General features: G+C 31.5%; 1 protein-coding gene across 4 annotated transcripts in view; it reads right to left on the bottom strand.

Annotated features, from left to right (window-relative positions):
• LOC109546548 (espin) overlaps positions 1-18,689 on the bottom strand; it is a 65,708-nt gene that overhangs the window by 10,992 nt on the left and 36,027 nt on the right. For all 4 annotated transcript variants that reach the window (XM_048663892.1, XM_048663893.1, XM_019917540.2 and 1 more), the window contains 8 exons: positions 8,032-8,215; positions 7,776-7,958; positions 7,149-7,259; positions 4,962-5,155; positions 4,755-4,903; positions 3,062-3,256; positions 2,667-2,851; positions 1,837-2,032 (listed from right to left, as the gene is read on the bottom strand). In XM_048663892.1, the coding sequence (XP_048519849.1) occupies positions 1,837-2,032; positions 2,667-2,851; positions 3,062-3,256; positions 4,755-4,903; positions 4,962-5,155; positions 7,149-7,259; positions 7,776-7,958; positions 8,032-8,215 (1,397 nt within the window). The remainder of the gene's footprint in view (positions 1-1,836; positions 2,033-2,666; positions 2,852-3,061; positions 3,257-4,754; positions 4,904-4,961; positions 5,156-7,148; positions 7,260-7,775; positions 7,959-8,031; positions 8,216-18,689) is intronic.

The following is an 18,689-nucleotide window of genomic DNA, read 5'->3' as shown; positions in this document are numbered from 1 at the left end:
TTTGTTTTTTTTTGTTTGTTTTAAAATGTTTTTTCAAAATATCTTTCTAGAATACGTTTCTTACGCAGATATTAACGGAAAATTATTTTATTTTAAAATTAGTTTGATACTAGTAGGCACAAAAAGTTATTATTATTTAAAAATTTAATATTAGTGCCATGTGGCGTCCTCTGTAAATTGGACGAAAACTTGTACACGAGTGGATGTGGTATTGCTATAAGTCCTAGAATATATAATTTTATTACTTACCTTAATTTAACTTATCTTAAGATTTGCTTAAACTATTTAAAAAAAAGTAAAATAAAATATTTACTTTGCCATCCTGTATCTCAAAAATGAAACTGTTTTCAATATATGTTTCTATTATATTATCATCTTAAAATTAGATTTTCTATTCACTGTTAAAGTCCTGATACTATAAACTGACTCACCCGGTCTATTTCATATTTTAGCTGTTTTGGAATGTGATTCTGTGAATTTCATATTGTAATAATATTCCACGGAATTCTCACAAAATGAATTATGACTAATAACATTTATTGTATTTTATATTTGCTGTGCCCAAAAATCAAATAATTTTTTCTGATATGGAAACAGGAATAAACGTAGAGTAAGTACGTAATTAGAATTATGCAGCCCTTAAACTGGTTCATCTATACGTATATTATTGCAGGATGGTTGATTTTTCTTGGGAATTCGGTCTGGGCAGTGGTGAAGAAAAAGAAAAACTTTTTTAGTTACCAAGCTTTCGGCAATTTATTGTCGCCTTCCTCCGGGTTCTAATTGTTTGACCGTGAGAAGGCCGGGAACCCTCCAGATATTCTATAATTTCTAAAGCTTGATAAAATATTTGATCTTATTACACAAAACAGTTATTCACGATCAACAAATTGTTCTGCAGAAATAACAAGACCGACTACATTAAATACAAATTAATAATGAGGTGAAGGCACTGTACATCTAATTGATTTGACTTCCACATATCAAACTCTATTTGAAGAAAAGAAAGAATATGAATAGTAAATATTTTGTATAATCCAAGACAGAGAAATTATGACCAAACAATGTAACTAAAAAATTTAATACTTTATCAAGCTGTATAAAAAATGATATAATATTTTGGAGGGTTCCCGGCCTTTTTATGGCCAAACAGTTAGCACCCTGAAGAAGGCGAGAATAAATTGCCGAAAGCTTGGTAGCTGAAAAAGTTTTTCTTTTTATTCACCACTGCCCAGACCGAATTCCCAAGAAAAATCAACCATACTGCAATTATTCGATATCGGTCAAGAAACTGAACTTATTTATACGTTTATGAACAGAAATCTCCCCATTTAGAGATGTTGCATGCCAAGAATAAGAAAAATCAAAATATGCGAATAAATTGTGAAAATGCCACTTATATAGAATATAATAATGAAATTTATATTAATTTAATTAGTTTAAGAAGCGACTCACTAAAATTAATAAGCGACTCAAAGTGTTTTATTGCAAAAATGGTAATTAAAAACTGTTATAATCTGGGCGAAACTATTCATTTTTCCGCAATCGATATTTTGTAAATTTTCATAAACCTATCGTCCAATTCATGAGCAATCAGCAAATATGCTTGAACATTTGAAAAATGAAGGTTTGAAAAAATCATCAAAAATCATTCAAAATAATGTACTTCATTTATATTAGAAAAAAATATAAAAAATTGAAAAAGGCGACAATTTGGCAAATTGTTTAATCAATATTTTTGTAAATTAAACAACTGCTAGACAGTAAGAAAAAGGTAATTATGACAGAATATTTATTAATTAAGGAAATTATGTAATAGAATAGTAAATTACTTACATAGAGCTGACATACTTCTGCACATGCCCTTCACAATGTCCGAAGGTCTAAGGGTGGGTTCTTCAACCACTTCGACGATTTCAGCTCCCCTGGGTTCATTCAAATGGGGGTCATTGGGGTCAATGAGTGAGCTGGGGTTGTTCGGAGGTGGAGGTGGTGGTGGAGGTGGCGAAGCCTCTACCGGAACTGATGAAATCTGAAGAAAATTTCAGAGAAATGTTACACTTTTACTTCACTGCACACACTGGTTTTAACTATTTTAATTATCGTTTTTCAACCCTCCAACCAATCAGGTTCCGTGGTTTTCTGAATAACTTTTGCGGACTGTTTAAAAGTTTCAGACCACACAAATGTACAAATTTAGCAGGTTACAGTTTCAATAAACTAATCTGGTTGAATTGATTGGTTCATTAACGGCCTTGCACAGAAATTAAAAACTAGTGAAATCATTGGACTATTTCATTTGCCAACGTGCATTTTATGAATGCGTAATTAGTCACACATAATGAAAACCAACAAGTGGAACTGGGATAAACGTATTCGACAAAAATCAATACATTTATTTGCTTTTGGTTCTAATCATGTTGTAAATAGATATTTGATGCGAAATTACCAAAGCTTTCTATTTCACCCCGCTCGACTTGATAATATTTGCAATATTCTGTTTTGTTAATTATTTGGTTTTTGCCCTAAATATATATGAACATGTAAATAAAACGCTTCCAGAGCCTATTTTTTTAAACCTTATCTGAATGACTTTCAATGTAAGTTTACTACGTACTCTATTTAATTGTCGGTTTCAATTTCCTTTATGAAACTTGTCTACTTACGTTTGAAGTTCGCTCTCTATCTTGCATAGGTTTTCTGTCGGTTAACTTTTCAATTTTCTGAGGTTTAGGTAGGAACTCGTTAGATTTGTATATTCCGTTCTTGGTGTTTCCATTGGGAGTCATTTTCACTATTACGTTACATCCTGAATTGGATGAGCTGATCGAACCTGATCTGCTATGTGAACCTGAACAATAAAAAAATATATAAAGCCCTTTGAAAACAATATCAATTTTTTCTACAGAAATCTTTGCATTTTTTTTAAATTTCGATTATTACTATGCTAATAGCAATAGAAGTATTTTATTTTTTATTAGCAACTACTTTCTTTTGCGCTGCTTTAGTTGCCTATTTCGGTACTAGCTTAATTTAAAAAAGTGTTGCAAAAAATATTCACCAGAGTCTCTGGATCGTGATCGTCCATTTATATTATGAATGTTAGTTCTTTCTTGATTTCGTGCTTCTTCTCTAACGAGGTAAATGTCCTCATAGTCGTTTTCGTGGTCATTCGATCGAACTGAAGATAAATCCGAAGATGACAGATTTTCGTCAGATCCTGCACCGGATGATGAGGAATGAACTTCAACTTTCACTAAAAGGAAGAGAAACAATTGTAAGAAATTGGCAGAAATCATCGTTACAAATATTCCAATGAATTTATGAGACAATTTTAATGACTAAAAATATTCGATGATTATATGTAAATTACATGTATTCGATCTATTTGTTGCTGTATTTTGATTTATTCTTGTTTATAAGAGACATTCAATTTCCATACTCTCCCCTATTTTTACTGCATACTGTATGGAAGCCTTGTTAAATTTTTGATTGCATAAAAATTGAAATATTAATGCGCAAATTGCAATCAAAAAGTGGCCGATTTCAACGCTTGAAACATAAAATTTAATTCGAAAGTGGGTTTAACAGCATTTTGTTCCCGCTCCTACTAACCGACCCTAAAGTTTACTTACAAATGGCTTCGCTTTCGTCTTGTATTATCACCCAGTAGAACGTTTCGACCGTCGACTCTAAATGTTTTACTGAAAGATTCATATTTTTATCACTTTCACTAGATATTTAATTAAAAACAATTTCAAATATCGAACCGATGTGAACTAATCATCACACACCAACTGAACCAACCAAGAAATTAGACGGAAAAGTTGTAGATTCCGCACCCCTGCCTCACGTACGAACATTTTTCCTTTTTTTAATCAAGAGATTGTTTTTGTGATTTAATTGCAGTCTGCTTGAAATAATTATTACTACTTCCTACTAAAACTCCTCTTCCTGCACTAGTGTGCTTTGAACGTTATGAAAGTAATTCCTGTGAATTTCATCGCTGATCAAAATCGTGTTTTTAATTGTTTATTAATGCAATCAATCAACGAATGCTTCTCTATATGTTAACTAAGAAAAACATCGTGATTTATGGCAAATATTGGAGTCTTCGAATACCACGCAAGGGAAAGCGCTATTTTATATTCAACAAATGCATTGATTGAATTTTCTGTTCAATATGGTAGCATTCATGCATGGCTTTATGGATTTTCTTTCCTTATTAGGATCTATTGAAAATCCTAAACATATTGTAGGAATACTTTCAAAAATGCGTTTCACTCGATCCTTTTCACCAAATTTTGTGTTTCGTTGTTTAGATTAGTATGTTTTCTATTACAGATTTTCCGCTTTTAAAATTCCCGTTTCAATCAATTTTAACAATATTTGTCGTTTACTGCATTGTCACTATTACCCTTTAACACTTTCCTTATCGCATTGTGTGACACATACTCATTATATAATCATTGTAGTGTTGAACTGTAAATTGCTTCGCATGCTTTATGACTTCTTAACAAATATGATGAGGAAATTCGAATGTGCAACGGTTGAAATCATCTGAATAAATTCGTGGACTTTAAAATAAGGAAGTAAAAAAGGAAATTGTTAAAACTAGATTAACATCACAACATGACTTAATTCAGTTCCTCGAGTTGATTGTGCGATTTTAAAAGACTGGCTGTGCTCAATTAATTAATTATTTCACAGAAAGCGAACGCCTACTATTGTCCCAATCTTCACTAGATAATTACCTTTTAATCCCGACATTGGTCGTTGCTCCCCATTCGAATCGAACAACCCCTTGACTCGATTGTACACCACTTCTTTGCTCACTTCACTGGGATTATGAAGGTAGAAAGACTCACTTCCTATTGAGCTGGTATCTGAGCAAGTTGACGCACTGAAAAAAGGATTTTTTCGCACTCAAATATTAAAAAAATATGTTTATTTCACACTACCTGTGTCTATGATTGGTCATCGGATTGATATAAAGCCCATTCTCTGGAGCGTGTGCTGGTTCCATGCTCCTACCATTGAGGGGAGGGTGTAAATAGAAAGGCTCCAGAGATGCCAAAGAGCTTTTGGAGTTTTTTGAGTTACCTACAGCCTGTTTGGGCTTACAGGTTGAGCAATCAGAGCCTGTGCTATTTCCCTAGGAAGATTTTTAGCAAAGTTTATATTACGTTTATTAAGAGTGTGCTTAATTACTTGGTGTGTTGCATATAGGGATAGATAAAATACTTATTGATATTATACGACCTAATTGATATTATAACTAGTTTTAGCTTAACTTTGATTTTTCTTTGAAGTGGAACTTTTGAAACTGGGCAACTTATTGCATGAGACCATTACATTTTTCCCATTCATGCTACTTTGAAAACTACCTGTTTTTGCATATCGACCTAAATTGTGCTCACGGTTGTAAATTACTTCAAGACCAATTCATTATAACACACTTAACATGCCATAACATTATTAATGTCCCATTCGCACATTTTTACGATGCGATTTACCGGTAAAACTTAAACCGGTAACCGAGAGCAGGAGCAAATTAAAATTTTTCAAATGTCTTCTGGTTATAAACAATCGATATTGGTTAACATGGATTTCAGTTTTTGTTTGTGTGAAACACTTGTTTTAATTAGTACGTGCAGGTATTTCAAGTTGGAAAAAATCAGTCTGCTAAATGTGGGAAGCGAATTGAAAGGCTGTGAATATTCAATTGGCCCCTGGTTCACGCGTTGTGAAATAACAGCGATTTGTTCTTGTCAATCAAAAGTTTAGCTCAGGTAATGTTTTATCCATACTAAATTATATAATTTGATTGTTAGCGAGAGGGAATCTGGGCTTCGAGTTTACTGTGCTCATTAAATAGTGTTTAGCGGGAGTTTTGCGATGTTATCTTGCAGTTTTCAGGAAACTGTTACTGTTAGTTCTTGTATTTTTCGTTGTTCTTGTTGCAGACTTTACGTTTTGCTTTAAAGTCTATAAAGCATTTTCGGAAGATATTTAGTCTTGGCCCAATTGTGCATTATAGAATGCTCTAAAGTTATTCTTCTTCTAGTATTTCATAAATACAGTGCTATCACGGAAACATTTTCTATCAGCAGACTTATGGATGTTTACCCGTATGATTACTGTAGTTTCCTCAATTTCAAGTTGTTTTTTGGTGTATTTTTACATTTTTGATGCTTTAAATGTTTTATTACAGCATACAAAGAGTTCTAGGAAGATATTTCAAAAGTTCTGGGCCGATTATACGATTGTTCGTGGTAATAGAAACTGGTCAGATTAATGCGGTTGTAGAAGATTTTATTGTGACCTGAATATGCGTTCAGGCAAATAGATACGTTAATATTTCAGTATATAGTTTGTGCAGCTGTTTTATGAGTCCAGAGGGTCAAAAGGCAGTGAAATATGTTTTTTGGCGATCCGGAAAGGAGACAATTTCATGCATTATTTTGATCTTCAAATACAAATTCAATTCAATTCAATGGCAAATTTATTCAATTTGCCGCTTTTAGACGATATATTGCCCAACACGTTTCGTTTGCAAAATCCTGCTTTTACAAGAATAAAATACATTATTTACCCCTCAAAATTATCTGTGATGATTTTTAATTAATTTAGTTTAGCTTGCTCAAATCTTCATGATTTGTTAGGTACCTTTCGAGTATCTGAAACTTCACTTAGTAACACTGCTCCTGCCTAGTGCATAACGCCCTGCAGATTTGATAAAACTGTATATTTTATCACACAGAAAAAAACAAATATTGCTTTTCACATTTTGACTGTTCTCCATCTAACCCAGTTTGAAAGAGAAATGAGAGAACACACACTTAAAACACAGAATAATTCTTGGAAAGTTGAAAAAACATATCAATATTTTTAGTAGAAAAACAGTTATTATTTAACATTATAACTAAATTTAAGTTTCTTTGTTAAATCATGGGAAGGGTAACGGGCTTTTGCTATTGAGTTATTTATTTTACCACTTGGATAGATGGTATCGGTTCAAAAACCACAGAAAAGATTGTCTGGCAACCGGTAAGTAATTGGAGATTAGTCTCGTAACTGGCCTTGTAGCATTTAATTGATGAAGAACGACTAATTGCAAAAAAATAATTTATTCTTATTCTGCTTACTCGTTTTATGTGATCTCCTTTTCTTGCACAAGAACAACTTTTTCCGTTGTTGGGTCTATCAGAATCGTTATAATCTGGAGTGGTACCGTGTTGCACCAAGATGTTCAGACACTGAAAAAAAATGCTATTAAAGAAGACTCGGTTTTTGCAGAAATTCGAATATAAGTGCCACTACAAAAAACAATTTGTTTTAAATGAAATTGACTGCTGATAATTGAAAACCTTGCTGCGTTATACAAAGTTTATTGATACATAATTCAATAATAATAATAATTACAATATATGTACATTATTTAATAACACATTACTTTTTCACGCTCTTAAAGAAATTAATTAATTGTAAATTAATGCAGACAGTTGAATCACAACACACCGTCATGAAATAGCCGACTCAGACAAATTTGAGTATTTTTAAAAGGTCATCTTTAGGCAACTATCTTGCATAAAGTGCAATCAGGTTTTTTAATAAAATGAAAAAACTTAAAGGTAAACTGGCAAAGAGAAAACAGGGGAAATAGAAACTTGCAAGACTTGACCTTAAATAGCCAGCTCTTGAGACGAATTCTTCCACTTCACATTTATTGCGAAGGAACTCAAGATTTCTTCTTCAAAACAAGAACCACTTACTTCTACTTGCTGATTTTCAGCAGCATCATTTATGGGGCTTTTTCCAAACTTATCCAAGCTCAATCTTGCGCCGTGTTTAAGCAACCATCTCACAGTATCCAAGTGACCCCTGGAGGCGGCAAAATGCAATGGAGTCGCTCCATCTCCATCTCTCAGATTAGGGTCGACACCTTGATCTTGAATCTGCAAAGTTCAATTTTTGAATAGTCGCCAGTGAAAGTGTCTAGTTTGAAAATTGTTGCTTAATAAATATTACCATCCATTTAACGCAATTTAAACATCCCATCTGGCTAGCAGCGTGAATAGGAGCCATTCCATCTTTGGCTCTCACGTATAGAGAACCTCCTGCTTCTAAAACGAGAAACTTGAGGACATCGAGATGGCCTTCTTGGGCAGCTAAATAAACTGGTGTCACGTCATTGTCCATCTGAGTATTAGCGCTGAAATAAAAAAAGGTATATAAAATGTTTTGAAAATATTTATCAAAGCAACGGTTCATTTTCCTATCGGCTGAATTTTGCAAGTATTTTAACCGTTCCATGATTTATTAATTAATGTACGATTTATTATGATGCACGCGACAAATATTTATCAAATACTAGTGATGCTAAATATGAAGTATTCAAATTTGGAAATAATTTATGAATACTTTCTCATCACAATCTGCTTAATTACAAAATGAGAAAGGTATGTAGTTTGAAGCCTAAAAAGTAAATTTACGTTCTATTTGACTAAAATCAGGACATATGACTTAAGATCGCTTAAAGCCCTTCACTTAAATCGTGTTCTTTGATAAATTTAGCCTACTAATTATTTTCGGGTAATTTTGATAGCAGTTTGAGCAAGAGGGAATGTTGAATTCAAATTGTTTTGCAACTAAGCAGGTAATTAAGAAAAGTTTGCAAGTAACGGAATTATTTAATTATTTGCTCTTTTGCAGAAAATCGATCATTCTCTCGTAGGTAAAAGCCATAAAAAAATCTAGCAAATTGCTGCAGTTGAACAATAACATGGCGGTTCAAATAAAACTTCAGGAAATAATTGATTGGCTCATATATTTTCCATCGGAAAATATATTTTAACTAACCTAAACAAGCTTGCTAGATAGCAAAGATGTCAGTCTAATCACTAAAATAAATTTTATATAAATGAAATGTTTAACATTTATAGGAGATCTTAGATTGCAAACTGGTACTGAGAGTATCTATAAGTTTTAAATAAAAATAATTTCTTATTTAGTAGACATCAATCAATTTAATACCTTTTTATTTTTTTAAATTGAGATATACCGCCTTTTGGGGAAACCATCCATGGAAGTATGGAGAAGAATAATGTCTGGCCATGCTATCATTAATTCACAGATTTGCAATTAAGCGGTGATAAAATGTATAGAAAAAAGGAAATTTTATCATTTTTATTTGCGTTAAATGTGGATGTCTCAATGGCGTAAATTTTATAGTGTTTTGCAACTGTTTTTAGCATCTGGTTAGAGAAAAAAAACATTATGTTAAAGCTCAATACAGTCATTTGCATTTCCAATTTGGATTTGTCTCTCTTATTTTTTATTTAATTATATATTATACATTATATTTTTAACAAATCACATAATTTTCAGTGATAATTTCTTCCTACAATTTTAACGAACCGCTGATAATTTTAAAACCTAAAAATTAATCTACAATGACTCTGTTAATAATTATTGACATTTTCTTCAGTTTCGCACCTAAACTTTGTCGCTCAAAACTTTGATATATACGAAAAATAGCTAGATATTGTCGAGGAGATTCTTAACTAAGCATACTCTCGTTCTCTCAAAAAATTATTTGATTCAAATGTATATCAGATTAGTATCCCAATACAACTTTTCGTCTTTTTATTTATACCTACAACCATGAATGTGTTCTTTTTAATTTCCTAATATTTTAGAAACATTTTTATCAGACGCATCTTTTATTTGTCTCCTCTCAAGCAATCTACTGCAACCAACATTCAATGAACAACAAGAGAAATAATAATATTTGCTGCCATAAATTTCGATCATTTTAATGTAAAATTTAGCGCCTTTTAATATTAATTGATATTTAAAAAAAACTGTTTATCTTCTAAACAATTCAAATGCTTTGAATGACGGTTTATACAATGGCTTCACTACTATTACTTTTCTTACAAAATCTTCTTTTGAGGCCTCAAGCACGAACGAAGTAATTCCTTTGACTATCCCAAACTTGCTTAAACTTGATTAGTGGTTTCCCTGCAGTCCATCTTTAAACTATTCCGCAATGTAGTTTTGCGTACAAAACGATAAAATAAGTGGAAACCCTTTAATTACTAACTACTCAAATAATTCGTTAAATTTTCCAGCAAAGGTAAATGCTGCCAAAACCACTCACTTATTATAATTATAATATTGGTTTTCTCTGTATAAGATTTTAAGTTTATTTTCCAATTAAAACGTAACACTTTCTCAAATCTTCGATCAGTTTTTCAGTTTACTTCTATATTAGTAGACAATATTCATCAAAACTGGGTTATTTTATTTTGAAATATTCATTGCTCCATTCTATTGCAGTTTCTCGTATAAAAGATCCAAACAGCTATTAGATAACACGTTCTCTATAATTTTCCACCTAACAAGAGATCAAATTTCTTCATCAGAAAATATAATTATACGGATCAAAAATGTTTCCTCTTAACAAGCACCTATGAGCAACTCTTGATGCGTTCCAATTAATGCAATTAGATTGGATCTAATTAAAGCGTTACAGTTTTTCAGATTTAACCGAACGAAGATTAGATTAGAATCTCGATCAGTAGGTAGTTTGCATTTGATTAGACTTATTATCTGACGAGATTAGAACGGTTTTTATCGAGAAATTATTCATGGTGCCATACTGCTAACCGTACTGCAAATAGATGCATTTACTTGAAACGGTTTTGAAAGTAGCATATTTACTTGGGGTGAACAGGTTTGCATTCTTTCTAATTTGATTTATCGTAGTCTAATTAACATACACATGTACTGAAATAGTCCTAAGTGTGATGCATATAATGATACTTTAAGATGTAAATTCATAATATTTGCAAAAGGGACATAATCAAGTAAGCGTTTTAATAATCGCGACATAATTAAATGAAATTTTCTGTTTTTGTTTATGAAATATTGAGGTGGCAGTGCTTTGTTTTAAACTTGCTAAACGTGGAAATATTTCAAATAACTTACGTAACAAAATTGAACAACTAAATATGAATATAATACCCATATTCATCAAGGCCGACTTTTTATAATAAACCATTGAACAAGAGTGAAAACAGGAAAAATTGCTATAATGTTCTTTTACAAGCAATTACTACTTAAATTAAAGCGATATAGTTTGAGATAATGACGTTATTTGAATTTGTTCTTTGATATTAGTACGTAATCATGTGAATTAATTAGTTTTCATATAGGTTCTATGCAATTCTTAATTCGCAATTATCAATGTAAAAATTCTAGTCTTTTTATTTAACTACATTTTAACAACTAGTTATGTATTATATTTGTCCATGATTAATGTTAAGTTGGACTATTGCAAATCGCTTAATTTTCCACTTGGAAATAGTCTAAAGAGTCCATCGAACTTTTGTTTATTTTGTTATAAACAAGTATCCCCGCATTATGCCAGTTATGCTTAATTGTGTTTGTAATTTTTCACCATCATCAAAAATAGCCATACATTGCAGAGATTAGAAATATTTGTCTTTTGACTAGTGGATATTTAAATGAAGTTGTGAAATTTCATCATTTCTGAATCGCTCAAAATAATTTAGCAGTTTTGCAAAACGACCCTCAGCAATAACAAAGTTGGCTCAGTAATAATAAAACTTTGGCTCTTTGTAAAGAATAATAAATAATAGTAAGCTGTAGGCAGGTAACTAAGGTCATTACTTATTTAGAGGTACGTTTTTCGAATTAATTTTTTATGGAATTCTGTAATTCTGTTTTACAAATATTTTCATAAAAACAATCATTCTATTGCCAACTGGCAAGTGCTATTATTAACTTAGCAAATTTATAAGAACGAAGGCTCACCAGATGAAAAGAAGATCAATTTCTTTTCTCCGTGCTCTCTGAAAAATCCGGGAGGCTTTAATGAAATACCAGCTAATGCTATTTTAAATCTAACAACATTTGCAAACAAGGCAGCTACAAATTGCTACTTTACGGTCGTAATACTTCAAAATTAAAAATAATGAAGCTTAAGCGTTTCAAGCTGAACCACAACTGTTTTAGATATTTTTCGATAATATTTAACTTATTTTTATGTTTTGAATAGTATTAAAACTAACAATTCAAATAAATACATATTTAGGCGCTTTTGCCACTCATTTCACCAAAATTAATAGATGCAAATAAAGCGTCATTGTTAACTTTTAAGAGAAAGTGCAAGTAGCAGCCAGATTCACACACCATAAGGTTCATCACGAGCGATTTTGATTTGATTTGGGTGAAATTGCTCACAATCTTGGTGGTTTTCGGTTGGTGTACGGAATCAGAAAGTAGAACTAGATGTCGGATATAATGGTTAATTTTTAAAATAATTCCTTTCCTGCATTAATTATGTTTTCAAATTAGTTAGTATGTTGCGCATTACTTTGCTATGCACCAGTAAATTTTTTAATTCGTGTGGAATATATCGTTTTAGAGAAACTCATCTCAGTCTCGCAATATGTATTTAATTTGTATTTTACAGCTTTAGAAAATTTATTTTGCTTACGTGCACACTATCAGTTTAGATAGCTCTAATGAGTAATTAAAACTTTTCAAATATACGAAAAGCACAATACTAACATGAACATGATTTCAATTGTGATCATCAGTGATTAGTTTCAGTTGTGATCTTTTCGCCACAGATATTGCAATAAGAGCCTCATATTTCTCAAGAAACCAGTGATTTGGGTCAAATTTGAATCAAAAACCTCAACCAAACAAATAATTTAAATCAGCCCTACATTATTATTTATTTATCAGCTCATAGATAGTAAAAGGAGTTGTTTCAATTAGAAGAATATATTTATAATTTTGTTTCCTTTAAAAATATTATCTTGGTCGAGACCTTGTTTAAGTGAGGCACCCAATTTTCTTAAACGCGCTTTAAATTGTAAAAAATTATGTATATTCTAAAGAGGACGTTAATATACATGATTATGCATCTAGTTCAAATAACATGTTGAAGACAAAAAACGAAACAGGAGTGAGCGGGCAAATAAATTTAGGTAAATTAGAGGAAAACCAAGCTTTTCGCAAGCTGCGTTTGTTCGAACTTAATGCCTTAAGTGTGTATTTTGATTAGAAAAATTAAATCTGTATGTCTGAAATCGCCGTTAGGAATAGATTCAAAATTCGAAATGAAAAAATATTATATTTTGAACCATTTGGAAAAAGTGTACCGACAACTATGCTGGAAAGAGCTCTCTTGCTTAGGAACCGCAGTTAGCAAAAAACGTACACAATAACGGAATCTTAAGCTAAAACTAAAAATTTTTATCGTAAAAACTATGAATACACAAACTGCTTTACTGCCTCAAAAACTCAAAGGTTTGAAAACATGAATATTTTGATTAAAAGACGTAGGAACCAATTTATTAGAGGGTGTCGAAAAGAAATGTTTTTAACAGATAAAATTTTACTCTTACTACTTTTTTAATACTTTTTTTTTTAAATTAATATATCGGAAACCAGATGGAACTACAGAACTGTTTTGAAAAAATGTACCAATAACAATGCTGGTAAGACATTTCATGCTTATAGGAACCGAAGTTATCAAGAAACTAAAAAATAACTGCATCTTAAGCTAGACTAAAACTTTTTATCGTGCAAACAATTACACAAACTGCTTTACGGCCCCAAAAGTTCCAACGGTTTGAAAACATCCCCATTAAAATGTCAATTTTAAGGTACTTTTTTCATTTTCTACCATTTCATAGAACAAACATTTGCTGAAAATCTGAACATTCTACTTTAAATTATAAGTGTTACAATGTTAAGGACGACTTGCTATGTCTAAATATTTGCCAAAAATAGCCAGCTTATAATAGAATTATGAAATTGTGTTCGTTGTGAAACTGTAAGAGGAAAATCCTTGTATCGCAATAAAAACATCTGATGATGAAGGATTTTAACTGAATTATTCCACATCACACTACAGAGAAAGCTGTTTTTATCACTCGTCCGAGATTCGACATAATGCAACCGACAATTCTAATGTCTTATGCAATTACCTTTATATTATCTGTAGTTTTATATTATCCGCACGTAATAAGTGCATTTCACCATCGAAAATAAAAGATATATTTAAATTGTTTTATCAGTTGCAATTATTATCATTACCGTAATAGCGGCAAAATCAATTCTCTTGCAATACAGCATTCGACAAAAGTTAACAATAATGGAATTTTTAATAAAATAACCACTATTCAAATCGTTTACTCGCGGAGAATGGCGCAACATGCAAAAAACTCGATCGCAGTTGCAAAGAAATTGAATAATTATTAAATGTACTTTTACATATTAATTAAAAAGGTATATTATTTATAACATTGTATCGCTTTTATTGTTTATATGTTTTGTTTCAATTATGCATTTTCGCGGAGCAGTTAGCTAATGTGTAACGTTTTTTTCAAGCATTCCGTTTGTCGTAGTCGCCCATGCAATTGAATAAAATTTTTGCGCTCTTTTCCATAGTGTTGGATAATAATTAAGCCATTGCAATCAGTGAGGATTATAGGCTCAACCGCAGACTGTAATTGCGAAATACATTTTCCTTCATGCTTGATCAACTCGAATGAAATCATAATAAAAACTTTCTCTTCAAAACGTTTATGAGGGACATCATAAGTCGACTTAGTAAAAATTAATAATTCAATTTATGCAGTTTCAAATCGATTGATTGGTGATGTATATCGAAAATTGCGATGCTAATAATATAATTTGTCTAGCTTTGAGTCATGTAGAAATAGTGCTATCAGCATCGTTCACAAGATGCCCAAGCTTAATTGAAAGTAACAAAACAATTATCTTAAGAGCATGTCTGTTGTGCATAGTTCCAATTACTGCATCATTTTTCTAAATGCAGTTCTTTTCAAGGAATGACGACATACGGCAAATTAGACGTAGCATCAGATAACTGACATGCCTAAGACTCTATCAAGAAGTTTTTATTGCAGAAACAACTGGTCTAGTCCCTAAAGGAACGTTAACAATTACGTGAGTAATCTCGCAAATGATGAATTGAAGACAGGTAGATTTTCTTAGTAATATCGTTATGACTTTGTTAATCTTTTGAAAATCAAAGATGATAAAAAGTTTACGCATTTTTCTTCATTTTCGATTTCAGGTTCTATACGGAAATTTATCTAAGTTTGTTTCCATGCCATATCGGCATTAAATAAATACATTTTCTCAGATTAGATATCAAATAAAATCCAAGCTTAGAATGCTCTGATGAAAGCAAGACGAAACAAGCATTAAAAATTGACTATTTGGTCTGAATATTAAATTAAATTATAATATAACACTATAATTCAAATCTAGGTATTGCAAATTGAGTCTTAATAACTTAATGAAAGTCGTAAAGTTGTTAGTTTTGTATAATAATTTATTTTTCAACACAAATTTCGAACAATCAACAAATCCCTTAGACACTTGCTAACATATGAGGAAAAGATCTGAGATATTGTCGATGGATAGTGACAGAAAAATAGGCTTTCCGACCAACCCAAACCGCAAAAAAAGCGAAAAAAACCGACGGGTCAACCCAAGCACAGTAAGCAACAGCTATCACTAAGCTTCATGTATGCTGCCGCGATTTTGAGGAAAAATACTAAGGAGTTAATTAATTTTTACAATATGGAAATGTTTTCAATTAAATCAGTTAACATTAAACCAACTTTTAAAGCGGCAAATTGCTTAATTAAAGTCCCTTATTGAAGGTAAACCATCTTGGAAATTTTCTGCATAATCAGCAATATTGAATCCCAAAACGAGGTTGATTAATTAATTTACCTGCATCAGAAAGACAAAAGGTTAAAGGAAATAAGAAGCATTATGAATGCAAGCAAAGTGTTAAAAATACTTATTTTTTTTCAAAAATTGACAAAATTTATTCTTATTTTGCATCTGATGTATTAGTAAAATATACCTTAAACATTTTTTCACTTTTTTTCAAATTCTATTAAACGCCCTTATGGTTCTGCCTTGTTTTCTTCATTAACCTGCAGAATGCTATAAAATTATGAACCAGACTAGTCTGACCAGTATCAGTTAATGCACATCCTGTAGTTATATGTATGGAAATTTCGATATGATATACACACTCATATGCATTTAAAGTGAAAGAAGGCGGTAGAAGGCCCTCTTGAATCTAGGGCGCAATTCATAATTTATTACATCAGACATTCTCCTTAAGAATTAAGAATTTAACTGTTATTCTGTGTTCAATAAATGCAAACAGGCTAATATATTTAAATTATAGCGGAACATTGCACTATAAAACATTTTGTCTCTCATCTGATTAATAAAATTGATTATGCAATCCTATATAGAACTTAATAGCTCTTAATTGGTCTTAATTTCTCTCAATTGGAATTCAAATGATAATTTTTGTGTAAATGTGCTTTTTTAACGTAATGTTCGATTTGTGAGTAAATTTTCAAATGAGGCACTGACTATATGTTTTGGAGATCCAAACCTTTGAAAAACAGAAGAGGGCAATACTTAAAAACAAATTATAATAAGACGCGGAATATTAAGTTTGAGGTAGGAAAAGGAGAAATACACAGTAGACAATTTAAAAATAAAAACGACTCTGGGCAATTCGATAAAATAACTAAAAAATTGTACTCATGAAATGTCTTAAATTATTCAATGGATTCAGTAGGATAAATTAGTAAATATCTCCATAATTAATAAAACACATAATTCAAGTTATACTTTTACTTGACATGCTATAAACAGATAATAAATATAAAGCTTCTCATCTTTGCGTTGATTACTTTTAAGCTGATTTACTATTATTCATAAATCTACAGCAAGCCGATTTTAGAAGTGTGTATAAGATTCAACTTTCGCTAATTACTGGCGTAATCCAACAAGTTTGAAATATTAAGCTAATGATGCAATAGGAAATGTTTAAATAGCGTTTGTATTGTATGGAATTAGTAACCGGGATCTAATGATCTGATATTGGAGTTTCACATAGTAAACTTATAACATGTATTCACATAAAGATCTAGACAGTCGGTAACATACTTCGGCATGGTTCTGTTAGCAAAAATTAACTCTAAGAATACAATTTTTTTCCTTCAACAAAAGGAGCTGAAGAAAACTGAGAGGCATTTTGGAAAAAAGCAACTATAGGTTGTTTAAGTAAATTATTGTTCGACGTGGGAAAGCTTCCAATCTAATGCAAGCAGCCAATTACCGACACAATAACACATTTCATTCACCAAGAGGTTCTTCCATGTCCTCTTAAGGAGATGGAACAGACTTGGCAGGTTGAAAAAGTATAATTTTTTAGCGACGTTTTTTTGTATATGTCTATGTATAGTTGAGATACTTATGTCCCGTTTACGCCTCATACTTGCTACTCCAACAAACCGCACACGAATGTCGAGAATAAAACGACTCTCTTGGGCATCTTTAAATTCGCTAAAATATTTTACTTGCATTTACTTCGGCTTTAGAACATGCCATAAATTTTTACCAAGTCCTTCGGCACTTGTTTGAGCTTTTATCCATTAAGAATTGTTAATCATTTTGATGAAACTGAGATGCATTTATATATAGTTTGTATCTGGGATTTTCAAGCAAATTTCCAATTCGGAAGAATAAACCTTTGAAATTGATAACTTCAGCCTGACTAAAGGGTTTTCTCTTCTAAAATTAACTGAACCCAAATAGTAATTGCACAGATTTGTTTTTCCATCCAATTTATTGCCCAAATTGAACAAATTAATTATTCAATTGGATAATTCGACAATCTGTGTAATCAGCGTTAATAATAAAGGTTGAGAAAAAGTAAGCAAAAAGTTGTTGATGTTGTTCGGTTCATTTGCATTCACTTGGACATTTCTTTGGCGCTATGCTTAGATTGAGACACTTTGGACATTTCTGCTATCGCTAATCAAGATTTGATTAAATTATAAAACTGTACAATTTGATTGTAGAAAAACATTGAAAACAAAATAAAAATGTTGACTGTTTAGGTTTTTAGCTGCTTTAGTAAAACTCGTAACTTTCGGTTGCACTTGTTAAGTTGGTTAAATAAAAATCAGTAGGACTTTTATTTGGATATTTACTTTTGTAGTTCGACATTAACACTTGATTCAAATGAAAATCATTTTGCCTTATATTTTATGTAAGCTGTGACATTATCAACTATTTCCAAACCGGCACTCCATCAGGTTCTTGCGTTCAAACTTTAGATGTAAATCAAACCAACGCTCATCCCGTATTGCATATAAAAACCACTGAATTATTCTGATTACATTGTATACCTGACGCTAATATTCTCCTTCATTTTCTTTCTTTTGAATAGTTTTTTCATCCTCACACGTAGGAACCCAAACTTCACGCACTTGCTTCAAGCCGGTAATTGATATGACTCGATTGAAATTCGCAACCGAACTGGTACCCTTTACTTTCAGTAATTATTTTTCAGTGATTTAACGACGTTTAAGAGTAATACATAACAATTAATCACAGTTAAGGGATAAAAGTGGTACTCAACCTTGGTCACGGTTCATTTGTCCGGTAGACATACGAGACCCAATCAAATGCACATAAATAGAAAGTATTTCTAGCTGTATTGAATGAAAACTTATAAAAGGAAAACAACTAGTTAATTATCTTTCTGGGGCTTTTAAAATTGCTTGTAT

Source organism: Dendroctonus ponderosae, unplaced genomic scaffold, assembly GCF_020466585.1.
Source record: "Dendroctonus ponderosae isolate FM_Combo_2020 unplaced genomic scaffold, Dpon_F_20191213v2 Dpon_F_20191213_2, whole genome shotgun sequence".
NCBI lineage: Eukaryota > Metazoa > Arthropoda > Insecta > Coleoptera > Curculionidae > Dendroctonus > Dendroctonus ponderosae.
This window is presented reverse-complemented; position numbering and strand designations above follow the sequence as displayed.